We start from the raw sequence: 25685 nt of genomic DNA, 5'->3' as shown, positions 1-25685 counted from the left end.
CATCGAAAGCGGACAGTTAAGGCGAACCGTTCAGTACACCCGAGAACCGTTCTCGAGGTCATCGCGAAGGAAATGGAACATCATACAGCGGCCAGTAGCACCGATAGCAATGGTAGAATGTTTTATGCAACATCCAAGTGGAAACCGAAATGGTGGGGAGAGTTTAAAAAACAGACAAACCCGTATCCGATGCTGAGGGAGTAGTAACAGCAGCAGCTTCGTTGATTGACTGGTTGATTAAAGTGCGTTAACTGTTTACCTTCGGGTTAAATTGGTGCGTGGTTGCACGGTTTCGCGTAATGGTGAAAAACGACACGAATCACACCCGAGCATGAGATTATGCCAACCGATTGCCCAATAAGACGGGAACTGGATTCCGAATGGAAGCGTCCATCACATCCGGGCTGCGTTGCGGCAAAGGATGGCAAGTGTTCCCGCTGTACCATGCGGGATGGCAACGGTTTGCAAGTCGTATTTAACGGTTTTCTATTCCCCGTGTAAACAGATCCCAATTTCAGGCGGTCAAGTTCGTTTCGTTTCCGTCGCTTTCCACACACACGTGAGGGACTATGGGATGGTGAGGAGATTCTTTTTTTCCTGAATTTCCTGCCTAGAGACACCGCGCGAACACAGAACCGTTCGTTCTTTCGGGTACGTGTAGGCAATTGCTCGAACGTTGGCAATCAACATATCGCTCGGTCGCCTGGCAAACACCGCCACCATCCGGTACACGATCGCGTGCACATTCCTGCGCCTCCCAAAAACCACCCGCATCAGGAGAATTCTTTCCCTCTTTCTTGGACCTTTTGCTAAACACACACAAACACACATGTTTGGAGTGTTGCAATCAGCCAGGAACTAGACGAAAACTTGAAATACATTTCAACCCACGCACGGGTTGGATTGTTTCGAATCGCCCTTACTCTCGCGCGTTTTAATGGTGCTTGTGTAAACAAAAGGTAACACGTTTGGTGCATGATAAATGTATTTGGGGGAGGTAGGGCCTATACTTTCTCACCGGCCTGTTACCATTTTGGCACAGTCACAATCAAACCGTGTGTTGGTTTATTTATTGTTGGTACAATAAATCCCAGACCTGAAGTACACTTTTACCTTGGAGTGGTAGAAACCAGAAAACATTGTTGAAATAATTGTTGAACAATTTTAATCATCTCTTGATACATAAGTTTAACATTCTTAAGTGAATAAAATGTATCCTACTTTCTGTTCCTTCATTAAAGATCATAAAGTTATAAAACATTAATCTTAAAGAATTCATGAATCCTTGAGGATTTAGGACGCTCCTCACTGAAGATTCATTTGAATGACTTTTTTGAAAAGATTCATCAAGCACAACACTAATTGAAACTAGTGTTGATGTCTTTAATACAACTTTTGTAAAAGTGTCATGCAATCCATGTAAATCTTCAGAGAATCTCCAAGTCTCGTAAAATGTATTCTAAGTTCTTGAATCTTCATATAGAACATTCAGAATCAATTCTTCAGTTTAGTTTTAGTCATTCAGATTCGTTAACCATAAGATGCATATGCATCAAGATTATCATACTATTAATGTAATATAAACCAAACTATGAATTCCTGCTAATTACAAAATAATAATAATTTTATCGTTTTTCATTTTAATTTCAGGTAAGAGTGATTTCCTTGATTAAACAAACACAATTTGTAAGTACACGATAGTAAATATAATATATAGAAAATCGTCCCAATGAACGAATGTCAACGATACTACCAATATTCCATAAATCCACTTTAATGGTAACGCCAACCATATTTGCCAATGCCGAGCAAATGTATGCAGTGATCGTAATAAACATGTTTAATTCATATGCACTCCAGAAGGTGTGCACACTGGTTTGAAAAATGATCCGCTACCGCCATAACCGATTAGCATACGTCTCGTAAAAGCTATCACATCACCGACCAGCCAATCCTATTAACAAGTTCACACTCCATAAGTGGCAACGAATCGTTCGTCAATGCGCTCTGCATAGTGCACTATTAATCATGGGGCTCTTTAGCTACCCTCTAGCTCCAGAAGTGAACAGGTTGTACTTATACGTGCCCCATAATCGACTGAAATTGGAAAATCTTTGCATCATCATCCAATCCGTAGTGTAGACGCAACATCAAATGCAATCCATTGGACGATTTCAGTGAGCTAACTTAAGTGCGTTGCATATACTAAAGTGCGTTGTACTAAAAACGAAACAATTTTATTAACCTGATCTTTATACGACTAGTTATTGGTAGTACCTCGAGAAGAGACTCGATAGAATTGAACTCTCAATAGTACGATCACATTGCTTAGCGATTGCTCGATGTAATCGCTTCGCAACGATGAACCACTAGTCTTGCTGGTCTTACTAGCGTCATGGATATTTTTGTGCTCTGACATTCCAAACAGCACCAAACTACTGTAGCGAAGCCAGCACCCATCGTGTTGTCATCACCATCATTACCCGATGACGTCAGCCCATGGATGAGGATGTTTTAAAATGGTTTCCGATTAATTAATCAAATCCACCAAAATCTACTAGCAAAAGGCTATTTTTTTATTGACTCGTTGGGATGTGAGTTAGTGATCGTGCGTTGCGTTTTCTTCCGTGACCCTGCCGAGAAATGGTGATTCGTAGTAGCACGATCCGTTTGCCTGTTAAGATGATAAAAAAATACATTGACTTTGGCACCCAATCACCCCCAAAGCAGGGTGAATTTCGCACTTAAGATAATGTCCTCGGTGTTGCGTGTTTCACCGTTCATGGTCGAGACCAAAAGCGGACGAGCGGATTGACTTTTCTCTACTGTGTGCTTTTACACGACGTACCGTACTCAACGGGCAAATGTGCGAAAACTAATAAACTGACAGAATTATAATTTATTGTACAATTGCTCGGTATGGATGTGGTGGTGGTAAAAACATTAAATGTCTTTTTTTCCCATGCCATACCCTGGCTCCGTTTTCCATTCCCCTCTGCGAGGCATGATCACGATCGATGGCAGTGTTTTCCTTTTGGCGCTGTCAGCTGTGATTACTCTCTCTCTCTCTCTCTCTCTCTCTCTGTTTTTTTTTTGCTCGAGGGTTGTTGCTCTTCGGGGTGTTTTATATTACGTTTTTACAAGCTTGCGTGCATCCATTTGTTTGTGTGGCACGCAGTGTTCATAATATTCTCTACTCCATTGCAAAAGCATTAATCGTCGTCCTATACCGAATGCGAAAGATGGGTAAACGAGTTGTGTTCGGCTGATGGGTGAGTAGGTAGACTCCCCCCAGTTACTACCACCAGCTGTCGGTCTGTGAGATGACTGCGAATTACGAATGATTTAAAATACTTATGATGGTCGTAAATCTATTTTCCTGTTTGCATTCGCTGCTCACATTCCAATGTTTAACGTTTTCACGTGACCTTAATTTTATTTTATTCCAGCAAAGCGGTAACAACCAACCAGAAGGATTGGTCAGTTTGGAAACGAGTGTTGTAAAATAATTCCCTACTTTCCTGAATGGTGATTTTTCCCATTCCGCATCCCGCGTGAACCTGCTTGCATGGCAGGTTCGATTGAGTAATAATTCCCATCTAACCGTACCCGTGGGGTTCTTGGCATCCTCATCGGTACGGTTAAGGGCGATGGTCTCTCTCGCTCCGTTCAAGGCTAGATTAGTACGGGGGGTTTTCCTGCAAAGCCCAGCCTCCCTATTAACTGATCAAAACGCGAAAACTTGCTTTCGGCAACCAATCTTGGTACGACCTTTGGCAGAACCGAGTGAAAGATTAGATCGAACTTACCCTCGCTTACCGGTTTATGTTGGTTGGGCAAAGTACTTTCAACGAAACCGAACGGGTGCTAAACACCATCATCCTGGCACAACCGTACTGGGAGGCTTTTTCGCTCGACAGCCCTGAGCCAAGCAAAGCCGTCTAATCATGGTCGCCAACTCCGCCCGGAAGGGGTTTTTAAGGCATCCGAGGTGCAATAAAATCCTGCCAGACACCTCGTTTAGCATCTTGGGGCTCGGGAGCTTTTGGTGTGGCTACGGTAATTATGTGTCTCTTCTTCCGTTACCTTTCTGCGGTACGGTGTGTAACGAGAAAATGTACCGAGCTATCGGTGGTGCTTTTTAGTTGGAGTTTAAGCTCTTCCATACATCCACACAGCATCGCCTAAACACCAACGTCGTCCATCATTGTAAGCGAGCATCACTTAGAAGAAGGGCAAACCACCACTACAGCTACATATAATCTATTTTGATTGAATCATTTTGATTCATCGTACCGCTGACATGTGGCTTTTATGTTGCTTCCCATTCCCATCCAGCAATAATCGGGCGGATATTTATTCCTCTCGAGCCGTCCTCTCTTGTGCTGGGAAGCTGAAATGCCTTTGCCATTTTTTTATGGAAAGCAAAACATTAGCTGCTCAAACACCCGAAATAAGGTCGGATGTTTCTTTCACCCCCTGGAGTAGAGGATCGAGTCGTTGTTTGACATGGCTCGTGCTATTTTTGACAGGGCGCAAAAACCGTGCATTTTCCATGCTAAATTGATGACTTGCGAAAGAATGCGACGATGATGCGCTGCCGATGAAAATGATGACGGCTGCCTGTCGTCGTACGTCTTGCGCATTGCTAATCGCCATGCTGGTGGTGGGACGAAAAAAAAAATATTAAATTATTAATCACAAAGGCATGGAAGAAAGATGGGAAGTGATGGTGTGTGGTATAGTCAGGAGTTAATCCACGCTGTGTGCGTTTTTGACAACTTCTTGTAATTAGTAGCACACACTGAATTCAATACCGGACAGGTTATGTCGATCCATCACTACGACGTAGTTCCAGAGTTGATGGGAACCGTATGGTTTTCGTATTTCCTTTTAACCATCTTGAACGACCTGAAAAACTCCTCCCAGCCGGAGAAAGTCCCATTACTTTCCTATCCTCGCTCGGTGTATGTGTTTTTCTAATGTTATTTATGCGTTAACATTATCCTCACATTAAAAGCAAAAGATTTTTCTTTTGCAATTTGTTCGACAGCTTTGCTAATCAAATTTGTTTTGCGAAATGAATGATATACCTTCCGTGGGCAACTGGGGGAAAAACCATGGGAAAATATCTCACTAACGACTAAAAAACGGCTCACCCTTCCAACCGTTGACCGACTAAGAGGAAAATAATGAAATAATTAAATTTCATTTTGTCTTCAGCAGTGATCCCCACCCCATTGGCCATCCAATCAACTAGCCCTTCCTATCGCTATCACGTGTGGGTGTGGGTGGGTGAAATTTTCTTCACTTCCCAACCACTTTTGCCACCTCTTTTTTGGCGAAGATGATTGATTAGGTGTGGAGTCGTGAATTTGTAATTTGCCATCGCCTGAAGTACTTTTTCGCGTGGAAAGTGGAACGCAGGCCATCTCATCGAGCCGGGTAAGGGCGTGGGAGAGAATTTTGTTAACTGCTCACCTGAGTTGTGGGCGTTTGCACGTTAACTAAACATAGCAAATTGCAGTGTCATCGAACATGTTCTAAATGGACAACATTGTAGGATTAGATGGACCCCCAGTGGAATGTGAAGCACATTATTGTGTGTGATGAGTTTCAGCCTAGAATAATCCCATTTCAACCATGATCTCATGGTGCATACATGTTTGTAGAGGCAGATCCGTTTATAAGCGTACTTATGCGTTCCAGATGCAGCGTCAAGCGTCTTAACCGTGTGGAATTCCATTCGCATGTATAACGGTGATCGAGTGGGAAAACCTTGCTGGGATGGTCGACGAGTTCGGCGAGGTTTCGCTGGCTGGTCGGTCCATTCCATTCCCGACATTGCCATCCATCACATTGCATTAACGTGTCGCCCGAAGGGTGGCCCTCGTGATCATAGGGTCCGATCAACCAACCGCCACAAACAAGCAAAACCCGGCACATTGGTACGTGATTTGTGCAATACTGATCACACCAAGCGCCAAGAAAAATCATTCCTCCAAATGGTATTGTTTCGTCCTTGACATAAATCAAACGGCACAAATCTTCTGACCAGATCACACTTACACCCTGACTGGGTGTCAGAGGGAGGAAGCTATGTTATAACTGTACAAGCTCCGGGACAATCTAATACGCGCTTGTTTTTTACTGATTTATTCGTACGGAAAATCGATAATCAACGAACCGTACAAACGGCTGTCATCCTTGCTTTGCCAGCTGAAAGCGTTAAAAAAGGCGCCTTGTTGAAGGATGAATCAGCGAACAACGTAACGCTCAAGTCTGTGTGTGAGCTGTAAAATTCTGCAAAGCCACCAACCACTCGGGCAGACGCATTATTAATCGCGAAACAGCTGTTGTGCAGGGATAGGAAATGAGAGTGAATTTTATTTTCGAGATGATCTCTTGTTTGTTTTTTTGCTTTCCTTCATCCTATTAATAGCGGACATGTAACTGCATCATGGTAATAATTTGTTGCTTCTTTGTTGATCGCAAAATCTTCTCTAAAACACAAACCGCACTATAGTTTTGGGTGAGAAAAGAATTGTAAAAAAAATATTGCAATATTAATGTGCGCACTTGTGTTAAAAATAACAACACAACCGTTTGTAGTACGATCAACCTTGACCATCACACTCTTAACGTATGTGACGAAACAGTGAATTTGCAACGCAATTAACCGTCACATTATCGTTTAAGCAGCAATAAGTGTATCCAACACCGATTCGTTTCACTTGCCGTGAACGCGATAAAGAAGTCATTTTACCAGTCGCGCACACTTGATACATTTGTTTACCTTCTATTGCACAAAGAAATGGTAAAACGTTTTCCATTCAGTCAATCATATTGACCAGTGCGTTGGCTTTCTTCACAGTTCTGATCGGCACTTCGCAAACCAACGCCAGTTTGCGAATACTTCAACCTCCGTTACTGAAGCCACTCCATCATCTCGATAGTCGCCTTCGCTTTGCAGCTCTCTTCGAACATTCACTTGACTTGTAGCTGGCTTGGCTGGGTGAATGCTATCAATTCTGCCTCCGAACGGTCATCACAGAATCCACCAAGAAGGAGCAAGAAAACACGTGAGGCGTACGAAATATTCCTTCCAACACGCGAAGTATTTTCATACGGATGATGGACGCCGTCCTAACATGTACCTTCTGGTGAATTCTTCATCCTCATCGATCTCTCTCTCTCTACGCCACTGTAGATCGTCTATCGTTTCCAACCTGAAGGTTGCTTTCCTTGCTCTGGGGAAGCCGTTGTTTTCCCGCACCCCCAAAAACAACGAACTGTTGGCGCATACCTGTGGAAAGTGTCATGAGCACGTGAGAAAGCGATTTGCGTGTACGATTCTAGTCTGCTAGGAAGCAAACCCCAATAAAACGGAACCGAAGTGGTGATCGGAAGAATAAGAAAATGGCGAAGGGGTTTATTCATGGGGTTGCGACATAAGTGGTATGTGTGTGTGTGCGAATTTTTTGTTTTCACAAAAAGCACCATCGGTTCCACTGGTTCGTATAATGATCCGTAGAATGGCAAGAGTCAGCAAGAACCGTAAATGCTGCTTTTTTTGGTCTCTCTCTCTCTCTCGTTCTCTCTCTTCCTCTCTCGTTCTGAACACACTTAACATGATCGCGGTCAGCGGTTTTGCTGTGCGCGCAGTCCCGTTTTTACTCTGCTGGGCTTGCTTGTCATCGGACCCGTGGATAAACTTTCGTCCATTAAAAGAAATGATCCCCGTGGCCCCTTAGCCCACAACGCGCCAAAGCTGGTGGCCAATTCACCGAAAAAACAAAAACGCGATTCCGCGCAGAACACGGACCACTCGGCTGTACCCGAGCGAACGCGCCGCTACACAGAAAGGATGGAGAGAAAATAAAACACCGAATCAGGCACAGCAAAAAAAAGGGCAATGAAACCGATCCGCGAAAAGAGGCTCATCTTGTGGAGGCTCATCGATGTTGTAAAACGTGTCGGCTTGCAGGCCTTCCCAGGCGTTAAGCGGAACACATGTGGATAGGGTTAGTTTTTTTTAGGGGATGAGCTGAAGAAAATGAGAGGCAAATGGATAAGAGCGAAAGAAGGAGAGAGAGAGAGAGTGAGAGAACGTAAAGGGCGTGAGGTGCGTATGTTGCGGAGAGCGGACGCTTGATCGCCCTACGTCAAGGGTGTCGAACCCTAGCGGTGTAAACGATTAGGAGTATTGTGCTATATTTCTTCTCTTGTTGGTTCGTTTCTAGTGAAATGAAGCTAAAAGTATCAAGTAAAAATATAATACACAACCATACACATTTTTATAATTTGTTACATCCTATGACTATTTCAATACACCTTATATTTTAGTTTTTGATTTTGCTATTTCCTCTCATATTTTTATTCAAGTAAACAGCAAAGTAAAATTGTTCGATACAATTCACAATAGAATTTTCTATTCAGAATGAATTTAATAATTTCAAATCTGAAGAACAAAAATAAATGTACAGAGTCGTAAATATATTTACGTGTTAAAATGTTATGAATAGAGTTTGGTAGCACTGAGAGCAAGCAAACAAAGACTGACAAAGAAAGGTAAACATGTAAAGGTGTTTAGTGTTATTAAATGTTTACATTTGAAAATTTTCTTCAAAAAATACAATTGATAATATTCGTTAAAATACAAAATACCTCATACGCAAAATATGTATTCTCCATTCCGTGCCATGAGCGTTACCAAAGTTTGACACTCTTGGTTTCAAACGCTGCCTTTACCGCATGCAGCAGGGGAATCACGAGAAGCTTTGAACATCCTGCCACCGGCAAACAGCGAGAGCACCGTTCGCTCTCATTCGTGTGGAAACTTTGGAACAGATCGTACGTACGTAGGGCGCGCGCGTCCCATTTGCTCATCGTTTCGCGACTTTTGATATTCTGCCCTCCTTCCCGCTCGGTACGGATGGAGCAGCCCGGGAAAAGATTTATTAAAACCTAGATCATGTAATTAAGGTGTACAGTGTGTGTCTGTGTTAAATTTTTCCTTCTTTTCCTGTTTCGCGTGTGCTTTGTGTCTGTGTGTGCAATATTGTGCCGTTGTTCTGTCCTGCAATTCTGATCGATCAACTCCTGTGTGGTGGATATTTCATTGCGCGCAACGCAACCAGTCGGATCGATTCGGTTGAAAGTGGTTGCGAATGATTCCACAATTCCATACTGGTAGTTTGCCGTCGCCTATGTCTCTCTGTGATGTGTCGTCGTTGTGTTTCGTGCCAAATTCGAATGTGTTTTATCCCGTGTACCACTAATTTGAAATAACGTGAAAACAGCCCTTTTCCTTAGCATAAATTTGCGCCAAGTGTACTCAACCCTTATCGAAGCAATCAATCCTACTGGGCCTTTTTTTGTTGCTACCCTTATCGAGTGGCCGCGTGCGTGTGTGAGTGAAGTTGATAGCACCAAATAAAGTGAGAGAGAGGTGTAATAAAAATCGAAACCACCCCGAAAAAAGGGGGTAAAATCAATTTTTGAAACACTCAACCACACAATCGATCGGAAAAGTTCCTGACGCGTCCCACTACAAATCGTTCGCAACGTATCACGTTCGCGAATACTGTACCGATTGCGTACAAGTGTCTACGTTTGCGGTTATCAGTGACAACACGGTGTGGAATGCTTATCGGAGTCCGTTAGCTACAGCAGAATACTTCCCAATACTGTGGTGACGCGGTGCCGCTTGATTAGCGAGTCTTGAGCAATCGCACATACACGTCCGATGCCCGAGTAGAACCCCATTCTCCCAGCTTCACGTTCGGTGAAGAATAATCCGTCGAGAAAGCGTCGAGCTTTAACATACGGGCCAAACAAAAGGGTAATCGCTCCGAAGACAACCGAACCGAGCCAGAAGCGTATCGTGCCAGCACAATCCAGCCTCAACATGATAAGAGTTAACTCGCAGTCATTCAGTCTTTCCAGCACACTCAAAAAGGTACGGTTGGGAATGGGAATGGGGAACAAAAACCTCGGGGGGAAAATGAAGAGTCATACTGAGATGCGCCCGCATCATCTCGTGCACGATCCAACGGTCAGGGTGTTAATTTTAAAGCCACGAAAAAGACTAACCAATCGAACCAACAAGGGTAAAAGATAGGACACGAAATGTACGAAAATTGTCAACCATGTGGAGATGCGGCGTTTCGTTCGTACCGGATGAATGATCGTTCCTTTGCAGGCCGCATTTGTTTACATTGGCTACCATGGTGGTGTCGGCGCACTACAACTGCTTAAAGGCGATGAAATGCACTGTTTATTTACAAGCAAATGCATTTAATTATTCAACCTATTCTACACAATTCCAATGGGCACGAACGCATCCAGCAGGGATGGCATTATAAATGTAAAGCATTAATGTGTGGCCGTGTGCGTTTTGGGGAAAATATTTTACTATTTTTCGGAAAGCGTCATCCACCGAGTTGGCTTAGTTTGTATTGAAAATAACTAATGGAGTAGATCATCCTCGTACGTATACGATCGTTTTTCATTTCCCATCGAAAAGGAAAGTGTAAATACATTCTATCGTAGAGGGGCGAGCAGGGAGAGCAAAAAGCAACCTTAAGACACACGATCGTGTGTGTCGCATCGTTGTTTGTCAGACGCGACTCTACGATCGTTTGGCTTTAAATCTAACTCTCGGTGGTTGAATATGTTTGTACATAAAAACACGCATCGGGTACCACTTTCACGACATGTACCAAGTACAACATGAACATCGGAGAATGATGCCTCATCCACCCACTAGATCGTGGTCACTAGGAACCGAACAACTGACCTACTAATCATTTTTACTACCAAGTGAATGCGAGACTTGCCTTTGCTATATAGTGGGTCATAAGTCTTTTACAGCCGGACGCAACAAATACGAGACAGAAAGAACCGTCTGTTTGCTCATCATTCCCTGCTTGTCGGGAGTCAGTTTTTGAGATTTGCGAGGAAAATCTTGTGAAATGGCCAACAGTTGCATTGCACATGGTGTGCATTATGCCTTGTCGAATGGTTACCAGTGCAGGAAGGGTTCACCGATGACGTAGTTTGGAAGTAATTTAAAGACCTTTTTTTCTGGTATCGTTTGCCGAGTATGCTGTGTCGTTGAGAATGGCAGAAAGATACATTATTCCATTTTTGTTTTTGCTGCCATAAAGCACCAGCTATTGAAGAAGAATTCAATTTCTCGTATATCTTTTTTTTTGAAGATGCATCTTTTTTGCCTTCGACGCATGGTACAAACGTTTGCATTCTTTAGTCGACACCGCCAGACGCCATTCTGTCCATTTAAAGTCAAATGATGAGTTCGTTGCCCATGTGTGAAAGAGATCCTTTTTTTTCGCTCCATGTGTGCAATTCTTTGCGCGTTTGAGATTCAATTAATTAATGTCAGCCACCCCTCCGAAAACAGGGAACGCCATTGGGGTGTTGAAGTGACTCTTGTGCTTTACATCTTCAACAAAACGTTTCTGTTTTTCATTGAACAATCATACAACTGGTTGTTGTTTGCAAGTGTGGCATTATTCTTGAAGCTACTGTTTCTTTTAATCCATCCATTGGGAATGCGAAAAAGGTCAAAACTGATGAAAAAAAAAAACAAGTTGCCCAATCCCCCGTTTTGGGCGATATGCCGGGAGGGCAGCTCTTTAGTCGCTTAATCAGCTTGGACCCGCATACCCGAACCGAACCACCGTAATCCACCAGCACCGTAATTAATCACACCTGTCAAATTTTTGTACAAAACAAAACGGAAAACAATTTCTTCCAATTTCCAAGAAGCACAAATTATGAATTGTGTGGAGCATGTTTGTACGGCTCACAAGAAGAAGTTAGGCAAGTAGTGTTGAACCCGGTTGAAGAACGTTTTTTGTATACATCTTAACCACAAACGATTTCCCACGTGTTGAGCGGATCTACACATGCTCATAACGTTTGTCTTTTGGGAGGGTGATTCCCCGATGCCCGAATCCCATACGGTAATGTCCCAAGCTTCTTACGGTCAGTCCATTTGACGCAAACACTAGCTAATGTTTCAAATTGAAGAAACAAAAATAACGATACGCTTAAATACTAATAAACCATGCAAATCACGTTCCGACTAGCGAACCCCGACTGGTTTTGTTATGTCTCTCCATTTGGACGGAAATTTGGAACTTTTGCTTTGCGTCGTGTTCGTTCTTTTGTTCGACTGTCTGCCGTTTGTGCCCTAAGTTTGCCCAAGGTGTGGCGTTCTGTTCTCCCGTTGTCTTAAGAACGAACGCACAAAACTATGTTTGCTCAGTTGGCCGACAAGGCATGTTTGTTTCATTCGTGCCATTTTTACACATTTTGGTTGCTATTTCACCCTTTGCGTTATTGTTTGTTTGTTTCTCCGTTTGCTTAGTTTTTTTTCGTGTGCGCTTGATGGCAACTTTTGTTAAAATGTTTTGATGTTTCGTCCGGGCAGATTTTGTTCGCGAACGTTATAATTACAATGTGAAATATTTATTTGTAGTTTTCAATTAATTTTATTATGTTTTTGGTGGCGAACAAACACCAAATGCTTTGTAGCTAATGCTTTGGTTAGCGAAAAGCAGTATGTTGTTTGATACTTTGTATTTAAATATTTATTTATGTTAGCGTTTTTTCACGTTTTCCATCGTTTGAAGGGTTAAAATAAATAAAACCAATTTGATTTTAAGCTTTCTTCTTCTCTAAAGCTTCATTTCCTCTCAATTCTAGCCGGAAAGCATCGGGGCTTGTCCCATTGATTGGATACAAATTTAGATCAGCACACATAAAAAATCATGCATGTTCCCGCTGAAAGCATTAACGCTTACTTTATGCACACAAAAAAGGCAACATTCGGGAAGAAAAAACAAATCATTTTATAGCGATTTTTTGGTTTCTTTTGCTGCCTGTTGTAGCGCTGCCACGAAAAAAATATCGAATAATCTCGGAAGCTTACTTCAACGGAAATGAATTTATGATTTTATGACACGGCACAAAACTGTGCCTACGATCCAGACGTTAACGAAGGTAGGCATCACTATAGGGAGGCAGGTTGATGATCATAAACGTCTCCTTCTGTGCCTAGTGCGTTCCTAGAATACCGAATCCCTGCCGGCTTGGAATATCTTTTTCTACCTGTAAAAGATCGTTGAAGTTGTGGTACGGACAAAGAAGTAAAGATTTCCCTTACGTAAGAAATTGCCTTCTTTCCTGGTCACGTCCTGACAGCGGCACCTGTGTCCTTGAAGATGCATTAAATTCGATCGTAGATAAGCGCTAGTGTTCGATCTTCACAAGATAGAGTATGTCTTATGTTTTGTGTTTTTAGACAAAATAAAGGTTTCATCCGGCTGTTCCCTTGCATTCCCAAAAGAGGCGCCACAAAGTTGCTTGTCGTTAAAAAGAAGAAACAAAAACGAATGTCACACGTTTAAACGGCACAGAAATGCGATGTACCTTTGACAATCTGAACCAATGTTCGTCTAATTTCCACCATGTAAGCTCACACTCATCAATCAATTGTGCAAACGTATTGGATGAAATATTTCATGCTCGTTATCACAACATGCGCGCACCCGCGCACGCGAATGTTCTCCACTGACAAACGTGACAAGGACTCACGCGAGTGTCCTAGCCGTTACAGCCCCGTGCGGATAAATAACGTTGATGGATTGATCGCGACACCGCTGCCAGTGTTGTCGCTCTACCGCTCCTGCAGCCAGCTTGAGCATGCCAGGTGAGGGCAAGATGCGTACAGCATAACAGACGGCACCATTCAGCACACGGACGGGAATCATATGGCAGTGTGAACTGTGTCGTGCCCAGGTGCGCATAGTGATTATGATAACTGTTGAGACTGTTCCGGGCGGGACATTACAGTGGCTTCCTCCTTGGGGTGGGCTAATGATGCCAAATTCACCGTTCCCTTTGAGGGTCTTTTCTTACCGTCATTTAAATGGTTGTATATGCTTCCGTTTGTCAAGAGGGAAATGTGTGAAGCGCGATGAGGATTTATTTCCTGTGCACAACCGTTTCTTAAGGGGTGCAGCGTTGTGAGCGTACAAAGTAAGGAACTCGAGGCTGGCGAATATTCTCCAAATGAATTGGTATATTAAATCGTAAATCTAATTGCTTATCAGATTTAAAAATTAATCAACACTCTATTGTTACCTTTTGCTTCCTTGCAAAAAAAGAACATGAATCTCTCCAAAACAAAATTGTACACAATTGTGCAACAAAGAGAAGTGGTCCTCATGCCTAATAGAAACATTTCTATCTTACCTGCGAGAATCATCTTGCAAAGATACACAATCACGCAACAGGAATACGTACACGGATGCGTCTGGAAAGTAGCAAACTAATTAGATATACCTTCATCCCGAAACTTCAGTTTCCCGATGCGGGTATTGGCGTACATTGCCCAACCATGACTTGGACTTATTTTTAGCCGTTACCAATCGTTGCGCTCTAGACATGCGGTTCAACAACATTTTTTGTAGTAGAGAGGAAAAGAAGAAAAAACACAGGCAGAAGATGAAATTGGCCAGTGACTTCGTTTTGTGGCTCCACCAACCTCATGAACATTGTCTGTTCTTTTGATATGATATGGTTAATGTAAGACAGTTGAAATACAAAATTCCATTCGACGAAGACTCTCCCGAATGGAAAGCGTTTCGAGAAAAAGGTAAAATGTTTAGTTTACTAGTCTAACCACATGACTTTCATGTTTGTAAAAGTGTGTATGATGTCAGCAATTGAAATCGCCCGAAGTTTCTTTACACTCCTTGAGGTTAGTGTATCATAACTCAAGAGTCTTGCCAGTTCGAAGAGCAATGCAATGAGAGTCATATTTGTTCGTGTGGTTCAAATGTTTCCCTGTACAACTGCAAATATGAGCTAGCGTCTGTAAATAAATGCTCACATCATTCGCCCTATCATCACTACAGAAATAGCTAACCAATGCTTAAATATGCAAGTAGAACAACTTTGTGTAGAAATGAACATTAACCTTCCATCTCTTAAACTTGTCATCAAAGATAATTTTTCCACAAATTTTCTAGCCCCATCAAAAGTCACTCACGCTTCCACTCTTGCACAATCTAATGAGTTTGATATTCAATAGCTTCCACCCGAGGGGGCTTCATACCTTCGCCAACGAAATCGTAGCTCATTTTAATATTATTAAATGGTTTTTTCCCACCATCGATATTACATTAGTAGTTCGTATATCGGGACGAATCTTACCAGCTGGCTCGCCTCACCTCGTACGGGCTAATGATAGTAATTTGATTTGATTTGACCCATACGCTCGAGGTGAATGTTTTTGGGATAGGTCCGGGTGGTGATTTATTCGCTTGTTATTTTTCGCCTTGGTAGGATTATTTGGCCGCCGGCCTGACTAGCTTTAGCATGAACTAGGAGAAGCGTTTAGATGAGGCAATGCTTTAAAACACAGCAACAAATGCGAATGGTAATTATCTGCGTTCCAGTTTATCGTACACTCATATCAGTTTATTAACAATTTACGTGGCGGTTGTTTGTTTTGCCATATCTCACTCAACACTCCGTTGAGTAATCTTGGGCCAAATATTAGACTCTTGAAGATATACATAAAAAAACAATCAAGAAAAACACTTTTGGTCAATTTTAAAGAAGCATTAACATTAGATAACGTAAGTAAATGTAAATCAATGTATGTACTGTATACAGCAAATCAACAACGCTGTGTAAGTGCGATCAATAAATCTTCTCACCGGTGCCTGTTCGAATTGAAAAACAAATTACGGAAATGCTTGAAGGTTGTGCAAATGGAGTGAACCCAATAATGGCTAGCCATGATACCGTGCCGCCGTTATTGCCATCTTTAGCATAAATTAAATCCACCAGAGCAAGGGACACGTATTTGGCCGGGTGATGGTGGTGGCCGCCGAAACGAAGGTATACCGCTATGAGTCACTTCAAACAGAAACACACAATTTCAACTGCTCAAGATCGTGCCGCCAAGGAATGGTGTGCACATTAAATAGTTCACGAAACAGCTCATGCTCCCGGTGCGGTCACGCAGTACCCATCTTTAAAGGCTGTGCAAAATTTTGTGCAACAATTTCGACATCCCGAAACGGTTTCCTGCGGTGTCCGCGGTACACACGACAAACGATCCTTTTTAGGGATTTTGCCGGCAGAAAGTGTCAAATTACCATTTTCCCACCGGAACCCGAACGCGGCGTGTGGAGATTTGGAAAACGGCTTCCACTTTTTATTTCTCCCAGTTTGAAGGGTCTGCTTAATTACTTCTTGCGGTACCGGTGGAATGGATCCGAGGGACACGCGACCCAATCATTAGCCCTGATGAGTTTTAATGGACACACCTCGCTCGTTCTCTTCTGCGATATTGGTTTTTTTTATGAAAATCTCTTCCATGGTTGTGGACTCTCTTCCCCTTGTGTGGAGGGGAAAGCTCATTTGATAATGTTTTGATTTTAAAAGCTTTTCAGCTTTTCTTCAGCTCGCAGGCAAAAGGGGCCCGGTCATGCTCATCAGAAGCGTATCGCGGTCTTCCCGACCTCGGGCCACATTCCTTGGTACGCTTGATTGTGCTTTGAATCGTTTGTCAGATTTTGCAGCATGCGGGTAAGGAAGAGGCGGGAGTGTTTTTGAATATTATGCATTCCACAAGGTCATTCTTCGGGTGTTGATAAAACCGAACAACTTCCAACTTACAAACGGTGTCACGAAACACCGGTGCAAACCTTGTGTGAGGTCGTTACCCAACCCCCGGGGGTTGGAGGGCTTTTCTTTCCCGTTTCGGGTGTGGCATTCTGAAGCCCGGTGACGGTGGTGGTCATCAATGATTGATAGCCTGCGGGGCCCTGCCTTAGAACCGGTTCCGGCTGTTTGAATTATTGATCCGAGAGCATGATGAAGTTGAAATTGGATTTTCTTTCACAGGTTAATGACACACCGATGGACCTGCTCTTCACGATCGATTCTTTGAAGCGAAACAAGATGGACAGTTTTGTCGGATTGTAATTTGACATTTAAATATGATCAATTTCAACCCTTACTTTTTATCGCATAAAAGATCGTGTCTATAATGTATGGGGGACATGATCTGTGTTTTTTTGTTGCTGTTGTTGTGTGTTGTACCTAACAAAACCGACTTTTTGGACAAATTTGCAAGCTGTCCACAGGTTGTCTCGCGCGATGGTGGCCCCTTCGGTTCAAATCATTTGTCTTGTTGGGTGGCATCCTCACGGTATCGGCAGAGATGAAAAATGAGCTCCTCTCCCCTAAAAACCCGTTGCCTGCATATGTCCACGGGCATATGGCAAGTGTCAAAAGTTCATGACAGCTGCTGTCAATGCTGTAAATGCTGATGTTGGAATGTGTGTTTTTTGTGTGTGCTCCCTTCCCATACGGTCAGCACACTCTGTGTGGCGCTACCGGGCAGGTTATTTGTGAAACCGATGACTTCACATTCGACATGATGCACGCGCTAGGGGATCGCCCGGTAATACTGCTGATTTGAGGTTACTATTAGCACCCGTGTCAACTTTGCGTAACAAATCGACAGTCGACAGTGTTTGTGCGATTATCGCACACGATCGGTCGTTATGATTCTAGCAATTAATTTGTACTGCGTAGGTCAGGCTTGGAAGCAGTAACCCCCTCGGAGCACGCAACCTTTGTGTAACTTTGCGTGTGCGTGGGGCCACCGTGTAGCAATTAACTACCGCTCTAGATGAACAGATACCGTCGGATGGGTCACGATGATCTATGTGAGACGCAAAATTCTTGATCACGTCAGTGATGTCAGCGCTGCGCGGAGTCGGGTGCAATCTTGTTCCATTTAACGGCAAGAGATGAAACTTGCAAATCACTAGCATTAGAGCTAGGGCTCCTCCATACATATTGTCGCACTCTGATGAAGGAGTGTCGTTGTCTACGCGTTCAAGGCAACGACAGCAATAAATTCACGTGCCATCAGTGATGCCTTTTATTAGCTCGGATGACCATTCATTAGTGTGCATGACTTCTTCCAGTGTAACATACTGCCCTTTTATAAAACAGTGTTCGGACTGAGATAAGCGTCACCGGCAAACACGTCGATGGGTCCGCACAATCGGAAGTACGACTGATCAATCCGCTCTGTCACCACTACAGTATCACTTCTAGGCTCCATGAGCCTTGTGTTAGCATAAATTAAAAAAAAGCCACCCTCCGCTTCCAGACACACCCTCCTACTTCTTCTTGAGGGTGGTCGCCTACCTGTTACTACCGGCGGTAGAAGTAAAGGAAGGCTTAATTTACGATTATAATTGCTTTTAATTGTCGCTTGCGCACCGTAGCGAACGGGACAGACCACCGTCTTCTGGTCACCTCCGGAGACACGTTGGCAGGGAAGGTTGTTTGTTTGCTCTTGATTAAGGCACACCTTGGTGGGCTCCCTGCCAGCTGACCATAATCATGCCGATCGGGCAACCAGTTTTGTGGAGGGCGATTTCAGCATGTGTACAGGGTGCATATTGGAAAACGGTTCGCTAATAGAATGTTAGCACGGCGGTGCATTTGATTGAACGACTTTCGCAATGTCATGGGTCACATGCGTGGGGTGACCGTAAGACGGCGGAGGGAATTGTGAACAGGCTGAGAACAGTTATCGGTGGGTCTTTATTGAGCCAAATCGTGATTTGGTTAGACGTAATCCATTTCAGGCGAAGAAACCTGATATCAATTTGTTATCACTTTTTGTATATAAACAACCGGATTCGGGAGGCCTCTAAGCTTTGGGCTGTGTCACAGGTGCGATGGAGGTTGTTAATTATTATGGCTGAGATAAATGTCCTTATTGATAGTATTGAGGCAGGGTGCTCTGGTGCACAGCTGAAAGTTTAACAAATAAAGTTATAAATGTTTCAAGATTAAATTCGATGCGTTATGTCTTGGATGATGACTTCAGCTGAATATATTCAAAATACTTTTGTATATGTCTAGCTTATACTTATGTATATGTAAGTCCGGAAGACTTACACGTCTTATCAAAGTATCGAAATGATGATCTTCGACTAAGTTTGTTGTTACTTTATGTATGTAAGTTAAGAATAGCAAATATTTAATACACAAATATTTACCAAAAAAAAATTCCACAAATCACATCCAGTGAACTCCTCAAGAGGTATTAAACCATCAACAATGCGTCAGGCGTTTCTACCCTTCAATGTTATATTCGGCTAGACAAGAAAGTTATGCGTCATATGGTCAATTTCGGAACTATCAATCATGCCATCATGCGTGAGATAGTGCGTGAGCTAAATGTGTTGACAGCCAGACACGACATTGCCGTGATAAATAGTTCCCAAAAAAACGGATGAAATGATCGAGCGTTTAAACGTTGACGACTTTGTTACTTTAAGCTGTCAAATTTAAGATTACCGTACATGCGCTCAATAAAAATGGTGAATCAATGTTTAAATAAGAAACAATTACCTATTTGTTGACTCGTATAATCTAGAATATTTCATACAGCTAAAGGGGGGTCAAAATAATTCTGCAACTTCCCATTAAATGTCGATTATCTGTATGAATGGGCATTAATATTTTCTCTGCTTGAGATAAAACCCAGCTCGGAATAGCCGAACAAGTAGCATCAGCGGTACGATGGCAATAGCCTGAAGCGTTTGCGTTGTTTTTCAGCCTTTGCGCTCCCTGTCGCTGGACATGAGACGTTCCATTTTTCATGTCAGTATCGTCGCAATTGACTTGTACGCTGGCGTAACATGATAACGGCGGGTCAGAATCAGCAACGGTCAGTGGACGACACGTACATCGTTGGCAGAGGTGAATTCACCGATCCAACCCATAACCGTGATCGAGCCGGTGAAAAAGGGAACGATCGCTGAAAAATCGCCTCATTTAAGAATCCATTCATGAGAAGATGTCGAGATGTGGTCGGTTCTTTGGTGAATACACACACACCGGGCTCCATTCGTCCGAAGGACAAAAGCCACACAATCCTGATGCAGTGTCGGTATGGCTGTGTTAAGTGCGAACGATGTGGAAGGTAGTGAAATAAATTTGCATTTAACATCATCCACACCCCGAAGTGTCCCGTAGAGGAGCAGTTTCTTCCTTCCTCTCAACGCCCGGTCCCCCGATGTCGACGATTGAAGTCGTTTGGCAAGTTTCATGACACACCGGCCAGGAATATCGGGATGACACGACACCGGTGTCAACCTGCAGCCCGTGCATAAAACGGTTCCTCTCCAGCAGGAATCATGCAGGTTACACTCTGGTGGTGGTCACCGTTTGGGTCGTGTCGGCAACTCTGTGAGCACCCCAGCGCCTTTACCGCTCATTTATGCAAAATCGGTTTTAACGATCTGACAGCGAAAAATTATGACAACGGCAGGCCAGGCAAACCAGCAGGAACCGGTTTTTTGTTGTTCACCCGGGTTGGTTGTGTCCTTCGCCAAAAATTTGCTCATTCGGTGCAGACTTTACAGATAAGCTAAGCTCTAAACAACAAGCAATCGCGAGCGAATTGTTTCCGAATGGCAAACAATAAAAGAAGTAAAAATTAATGACAAATTAAATAAGCATGGAAAATGCGTTTTCGTCGCGCTTGTCAAAAAAAAAGAACCTTCGTTGCCGCCACGAGAATGCGGCAACACCGCATGATAATCGACGGTTTTGCAAAACACGCAAATCGCTTTGTGCGCTTAATTCTTGTGCGCCTCTCGCTGACCACACTGACCATCCTGAATCGGATGTCTATTTTTAGTGATGACTCAAAGTGACGGAAGAGCCGTCCACACATTTCGCTTCCATTCCGGTAGCAGCGGTACGGAATTCGCTATCGCGCAATGCGCAACTATCTAAGTCAATTCACACGCGGCCCCCGTAGCATACACGGCAACCTCAAGTTCGGTGGAGACTTGTGCAATAGGCCGATGAGGCCATGTGCACTTGTGCCGTTGGCACTTAACCGATTTCAAACAAACATCAAACAACTCTCAAGAAACGGGTCTATGATGGTGATGAAGATGGGGAGCTCTTTTTTGCTGCTGCTATCAATGGACCACGGTAAAGGTACTTGACGATGAATTTCGCATCAGCTTTTACTCCTCTTCAAACCACTGGGCATCGGTACAGCTTCACAGGCACAGGCGAAGAATATTATCGCCATTACAAAATGGTTAACCAAACAATGAAGATTATCTTCCCGCGTGCTCGTTCGCTTCTGAGGACGATCAGCTGCGCTCCCTTCAGATACAGAAATGACATCTAATGAGCACGTTAATCAACGTCTTCACGACTCTCCGTTAGCCACATGCTAGTCTGCTCCTGGCGGTCCGCGTCACTAACAGCTAACCGCACAAAACAAACGATGACGCTGATGGCCTTGACAGTGGTGTGCTCCCTATACCAGGTGCTAGGTATTGTACGGCTGGTTGGTAGACGAGCGTCATCGCTCAAGGTCATCGAAGTGCATCTCCACCGAGTGCGCGGCATCCACGTTCTCGCTGCATTCACCGCAGGAATGTAGTCCGTGTTGACACAACGACACTGCAAATGTCGTACAGATCACACATCTTGTTGTTTATAGCCTTCTTAGTTGTGGCCAAACATTGCCCGGCTTACCTTCAGCATGGATGCGCGCCAAATTGTTGTCGTCGTTCCGCCCAAATTCCAAGGAAGCGTGTCGTTTCGGGAGCTGTTTCTCGGAAATATGAACTTTTTTGTGCAAAATTTAAAACACTTCGCTCTCAAAACCGGTTTGATGTTATGCTGCTTTTCTTGGTTCTTTTCTTGGAGAATATCATACATATATGAGAATGCGCAAAAAAAAAAAACAAATATGCTGAGAAGTAAGCTGTGCGCCATTTTGTCACATTTATATCAATGACGATCGCGTGTGGGGAGCTTAGGGATAGAAATATCTTAACCTTTAAATCTCATTTGAATATCAAGAGGCTATCGATTTTTGTTTTCATATTAAAGTTTGCAACATTTGAAGGATTAGCGAATATCCTTCTATTTCCTAATGTCTGTTCCCAAGACACCTGTTTTTAAATATCGTTAATTTGCATAAATAATAAAACTCAACTTAATTCTTGTTTGAGGTATACTACAAGCAAAAACTTTTGCTTTTCTCTTCAGCGTTCAACCTTTACACTAATCATAACAGGACCATCTATCAATTTCATATGCATAATTGGTGTTTCCAAATATGCTAATCCGCCTTAGTGGTGGAATTTCTAATGGTGATTCCATTTTTTGCACGTACGCGCTTATCTACAAAACACCTGGACCAACTTCCCAATCAGATCAATTAAGATAACTCGAGCCTGGTGTCCATAAGCCCGGGACCAAGGATTCCATTGAATGGAACACGAGGAGGTGGTTAATCCCGTTTCGGTGAGTTTATTTTTTACACCGACCCGAACTGGATTTAAATCATCAACCCAAAGCCCCGGGGTTCTTATCGGGTCCGAGTTGAGTGATCAATTAAGCAGCTAATTGGTGCAAACAGTTCGCGATTTGACACCAATAGGGGGAAACCTCCACGCGCCTGATCTGATGGCCCAGTTTTTTTTTTGCGGCGGACAGCGGTTGTGTTGTGAGGTTTGCACAGTTTGTCTTGTTCGGATGGAGAATTTTGCTAAACTATTTGGCCGTTGCTTGTCACGCCTCGCGCACGACGATAACTGGCAACTGATAAACGGAAAGTAAACATCAATAGTGAATTAGCGACGGTATGCCATAAATTAGTAGGTAGTGTTACTATTTCTCCCACCATGCTTTGCTTTATTCACGTGATATTTCTGATAAACAAAAAAAACGTTGAGTGATCAAGACTGAAAATCACCACCATCGGTCACAGTACGCCTCGATCGCGCAGTAACGATTGTACGGATAAAATGAAAACATGGCTGAAAACTGCGCGAAATAATCTAACCCTCGTCCGTATGGGTTGTTTAGCATCAAGTCTCCCTGTTAAGGTTGAGATGATTTAGTGTAGTGTTGCGTGCTGCTATGCAAATAATATAGCCAACCAGTTCCCTCGGTCGCTCGCTTGATCGTCACTGCAAACTGATCGATGAAGGCAGTGTTTGCTCTCTACAGCCGCTACAAAATGCACAATCGTTCAATCGGTGCGTTTGATACGTGCCGCCAGCTACAACATATTTGCTGATTGCATTTTAATTTCGCTCGCGCTAATGAGGGCTTCCAGCGTGTTGCATACTTTGCGCTAGATCGATGCAAGATCGGCAAGGCTTTAAGCTAACTGATACAACCTTTAGAGTGCGGATCAGAGAACAGGTATGCTAATAGCTACAAACGATATGAATATAGAGTGTTTCCTTCAAAGAGCAGCAACAGGTTCGTTGTTATCATCGTGAAAAAGTTTTGGCGGGAAAATTTTGCTTATCAAAACAAACATTTTCCAAGAGAGAAATTGGTAAATCTCGCTGCCGTGAACTGCATCAAACATGTTTGACATTTCATTCCGATGAGAATGTGTTCCTCTCTCAGACAAGCGTTTGATGTCATCGGTCTCAATTCTGTTTTTACGCCATTAAAGAAAAAGAGATGACTAGGTTTTTCGTGAAAAACCGCAAGCTAGCCGTACCACGTGCGCATGCTTCCCAAACCGTCAAAACAAACCGACGCCGGCATGTTGATGCTGTTTTCGAACGGTCACAGGGTGACCCAACGGCTGTTAGTAATCACCAACCTAATGGAAGAGATATTCATTTTATTTACATAAACTATCCTTTTTCTTCAAAGAAAATAAATCTGTTTCCAACAACTATTAATGAAACAAATTAATTACATTTAAAACGATAATAGTTGTAAATATGCAATGCAAAAAGAAAATTATGTCGGAACAGGAAGTTCCACTTTCCACTGTGCTGTATTCGCATTAGTTGTCCTTTTCGCACACAATGCCGAGGACAGTATTCGAGGGTTACGTTACAAACAAGGACGGTAAAAGGCAACGAATCCTTCCTTTGACCTAGCGCAGTGCAGTTATACATGTTCTAGCGCGAAGACAAGACGCGGTTGCCCACAGTTGCCCAGTTTTCCCGTTTCGATTTGTGTTTTTAAAATGATATTTATTTTACTTTTTCAATAACCTTTGGTGAACGGAATTATTAATGTATTAAAAGGAGTACCTTTAGTCCAGTTAAAAGTTCCGTAAATGTAAAAGTGCGCATACGGTGTGGTTTGAGTGCGGCTTCGGTTAGCGTCCGTTTTTTTTTTTTTGCTGTTGGAAGGACGCCAAACGAGTTAAAGGGTTCGTTGGGCGTCCCTTCACGCGGGTGATGCCTGTTCCCGTTTCGGCATGGGAGCGTTTCTTACGCACTGCAGCAGAGAACTGCATTGCTGTTGCATCTGTCGCAATGTCCCCGGTCGCGGCCCGCCGACGGTACCATCCGATGGGCTTATTAGTCACCTCGTGGTTAAATAGCTTAAGCACCCCAAAAAGGGGGCGCTAATGGTGTGCTAATTGTTGTTGTGTTGTAGACATATTCGTGTCCCCTAAACCCGCTTACCACCAAAAACCAAACTGTCCAAACGAACGGACTGTGTGTATATTGCTGTATTGAGTGTCTATTTGCTGACAGCTACTGCTTCTGGAAATGAAGACTTACACCCTTCGTGGACTGTGGGGCTTGGGCGCGTTTGAAGTGTGCTGTTCAATGTGACCACCTGCGCCTGTGTTTGATGGACAACTTTTCTCCATTGCTAGAGATTTCAAATCGTCTGTTAAAGATCGCCATGTTTGCGCACTAATCACGCTTGAATTGCCTCATCTTCTTGCACACAGCTAAATGCACCTTCTCCGTTGTGTGGTGTGGCGTCCAATGTGTAAATAGTGGAAGTGTTAATAAAATGCAATTAATCCCTTTAATAAACCACTCCGGGAAGGGAAAAAGAAAACCGATAGTGGGTCAAATGTTACAAGTGATTAATAGCACGATGATTACGATCGATGAAGCGATCTGCGATGTAGTTTTTCAGTAGGAACTGTTCCCTACTCGATCGGCGCCTTTTGATGCTGAACTATCTCTTCCTCTTCCGAATCCAGCACGGACAGGTCAGCTAATTCGAGCGGGTTTTTCATGAAGTGAAGGTTCCTATCGAGGGCACTTGTTTAAAAAAAACGGACGCGTTTCTTGCGCACGTTTGCATCGTTCTGCATTTTGTTAAATAGCGAATGTGTATGCGCTCATCGTCTTTGCTTGCTTGTCCTAGTTCCTAGTCGCTTGATGGTGTGAGCGAAAGATTAGCTCAGCTGATTTCTTTTCCATGTTTCAATGTTTGGGAGGGGAAAAACAGATTTAGCTAAATTTGGCCCGCACACGGCTGATGTCATTTGCACAGTTGGGTAGATTGTGTTTCGCAAAAGGAAAAATACAGATGACAAAAGAAGAGCCAAAAAAGAATCCAAATTTTGCTAAAAACCAATGCCAAATTGTAAGCAAAAAAAAAAAAATCAGAAACAAGACACCCGTACGCATATTAACATCGGGATGACACTCGCAACGAGTGATGTGTTTATGTGTTCCTTCGCCTTTGCAAATATGTTTAAGCAGAAGCAAAAATTTGCCAAGAAAAAGAATCATTAAATGTCGCTCACGGGACTGTACGTGATGTGATGTGTATTTTTG

General features: G+C 43.2%; 1 protein-coding gene across 17 annotated transcripts in view; it reads left to right on the top strand.

The window, feature by feature from the left end:
- LOC125760989 (tensin-2) overlaps positions 1-25685 on the top strand; it is a 161242-nt gene that overhangs the window by 92855 nt on the left and 42702 nt on the right. Inside the window, exons 1-2 of one of the 17 annotated variants that reach the window (XM_049421692.1) lie at positions 8983-9192; positions 9303-9961. The exons of 15 other annotated variants lie outside the window; for them this stretch is intronic. In XM_049421692.1, coding sequence (XP_049277649.1) covers positions 9911-9961 — 51 coding nt within the window. In that variant the 5' untranslated portion in view covers positions 8983-9192; positions 9303-9910. Of the gene's footprint in view, positions 1-8982; positions 9962-25685 lie in introns of those variants that run through there. One more of the 17 variants, XM_049421690.1, reaches the window with a different exon arrangement.

This window comes from Anopheles funestus, chromosome 2RL, assembly GCF_943734845.2.
Source record: "Anopheles funestus chromosome 2RL, idAnoFuneDA-416_04, whole genome shotgun sequence".
Classification (NCBI taxonomy): Eukaryota; Metazoa; Arthropoda; class Insecta; order Diptera; family Culicidae; genus Anopheles; species Anopheles funestus.
The sequence above is the reverse complement of the archived record's forward strand: the minus strand, read 5'-3'. Positions and strand labels throughout refer to the sequence as shown.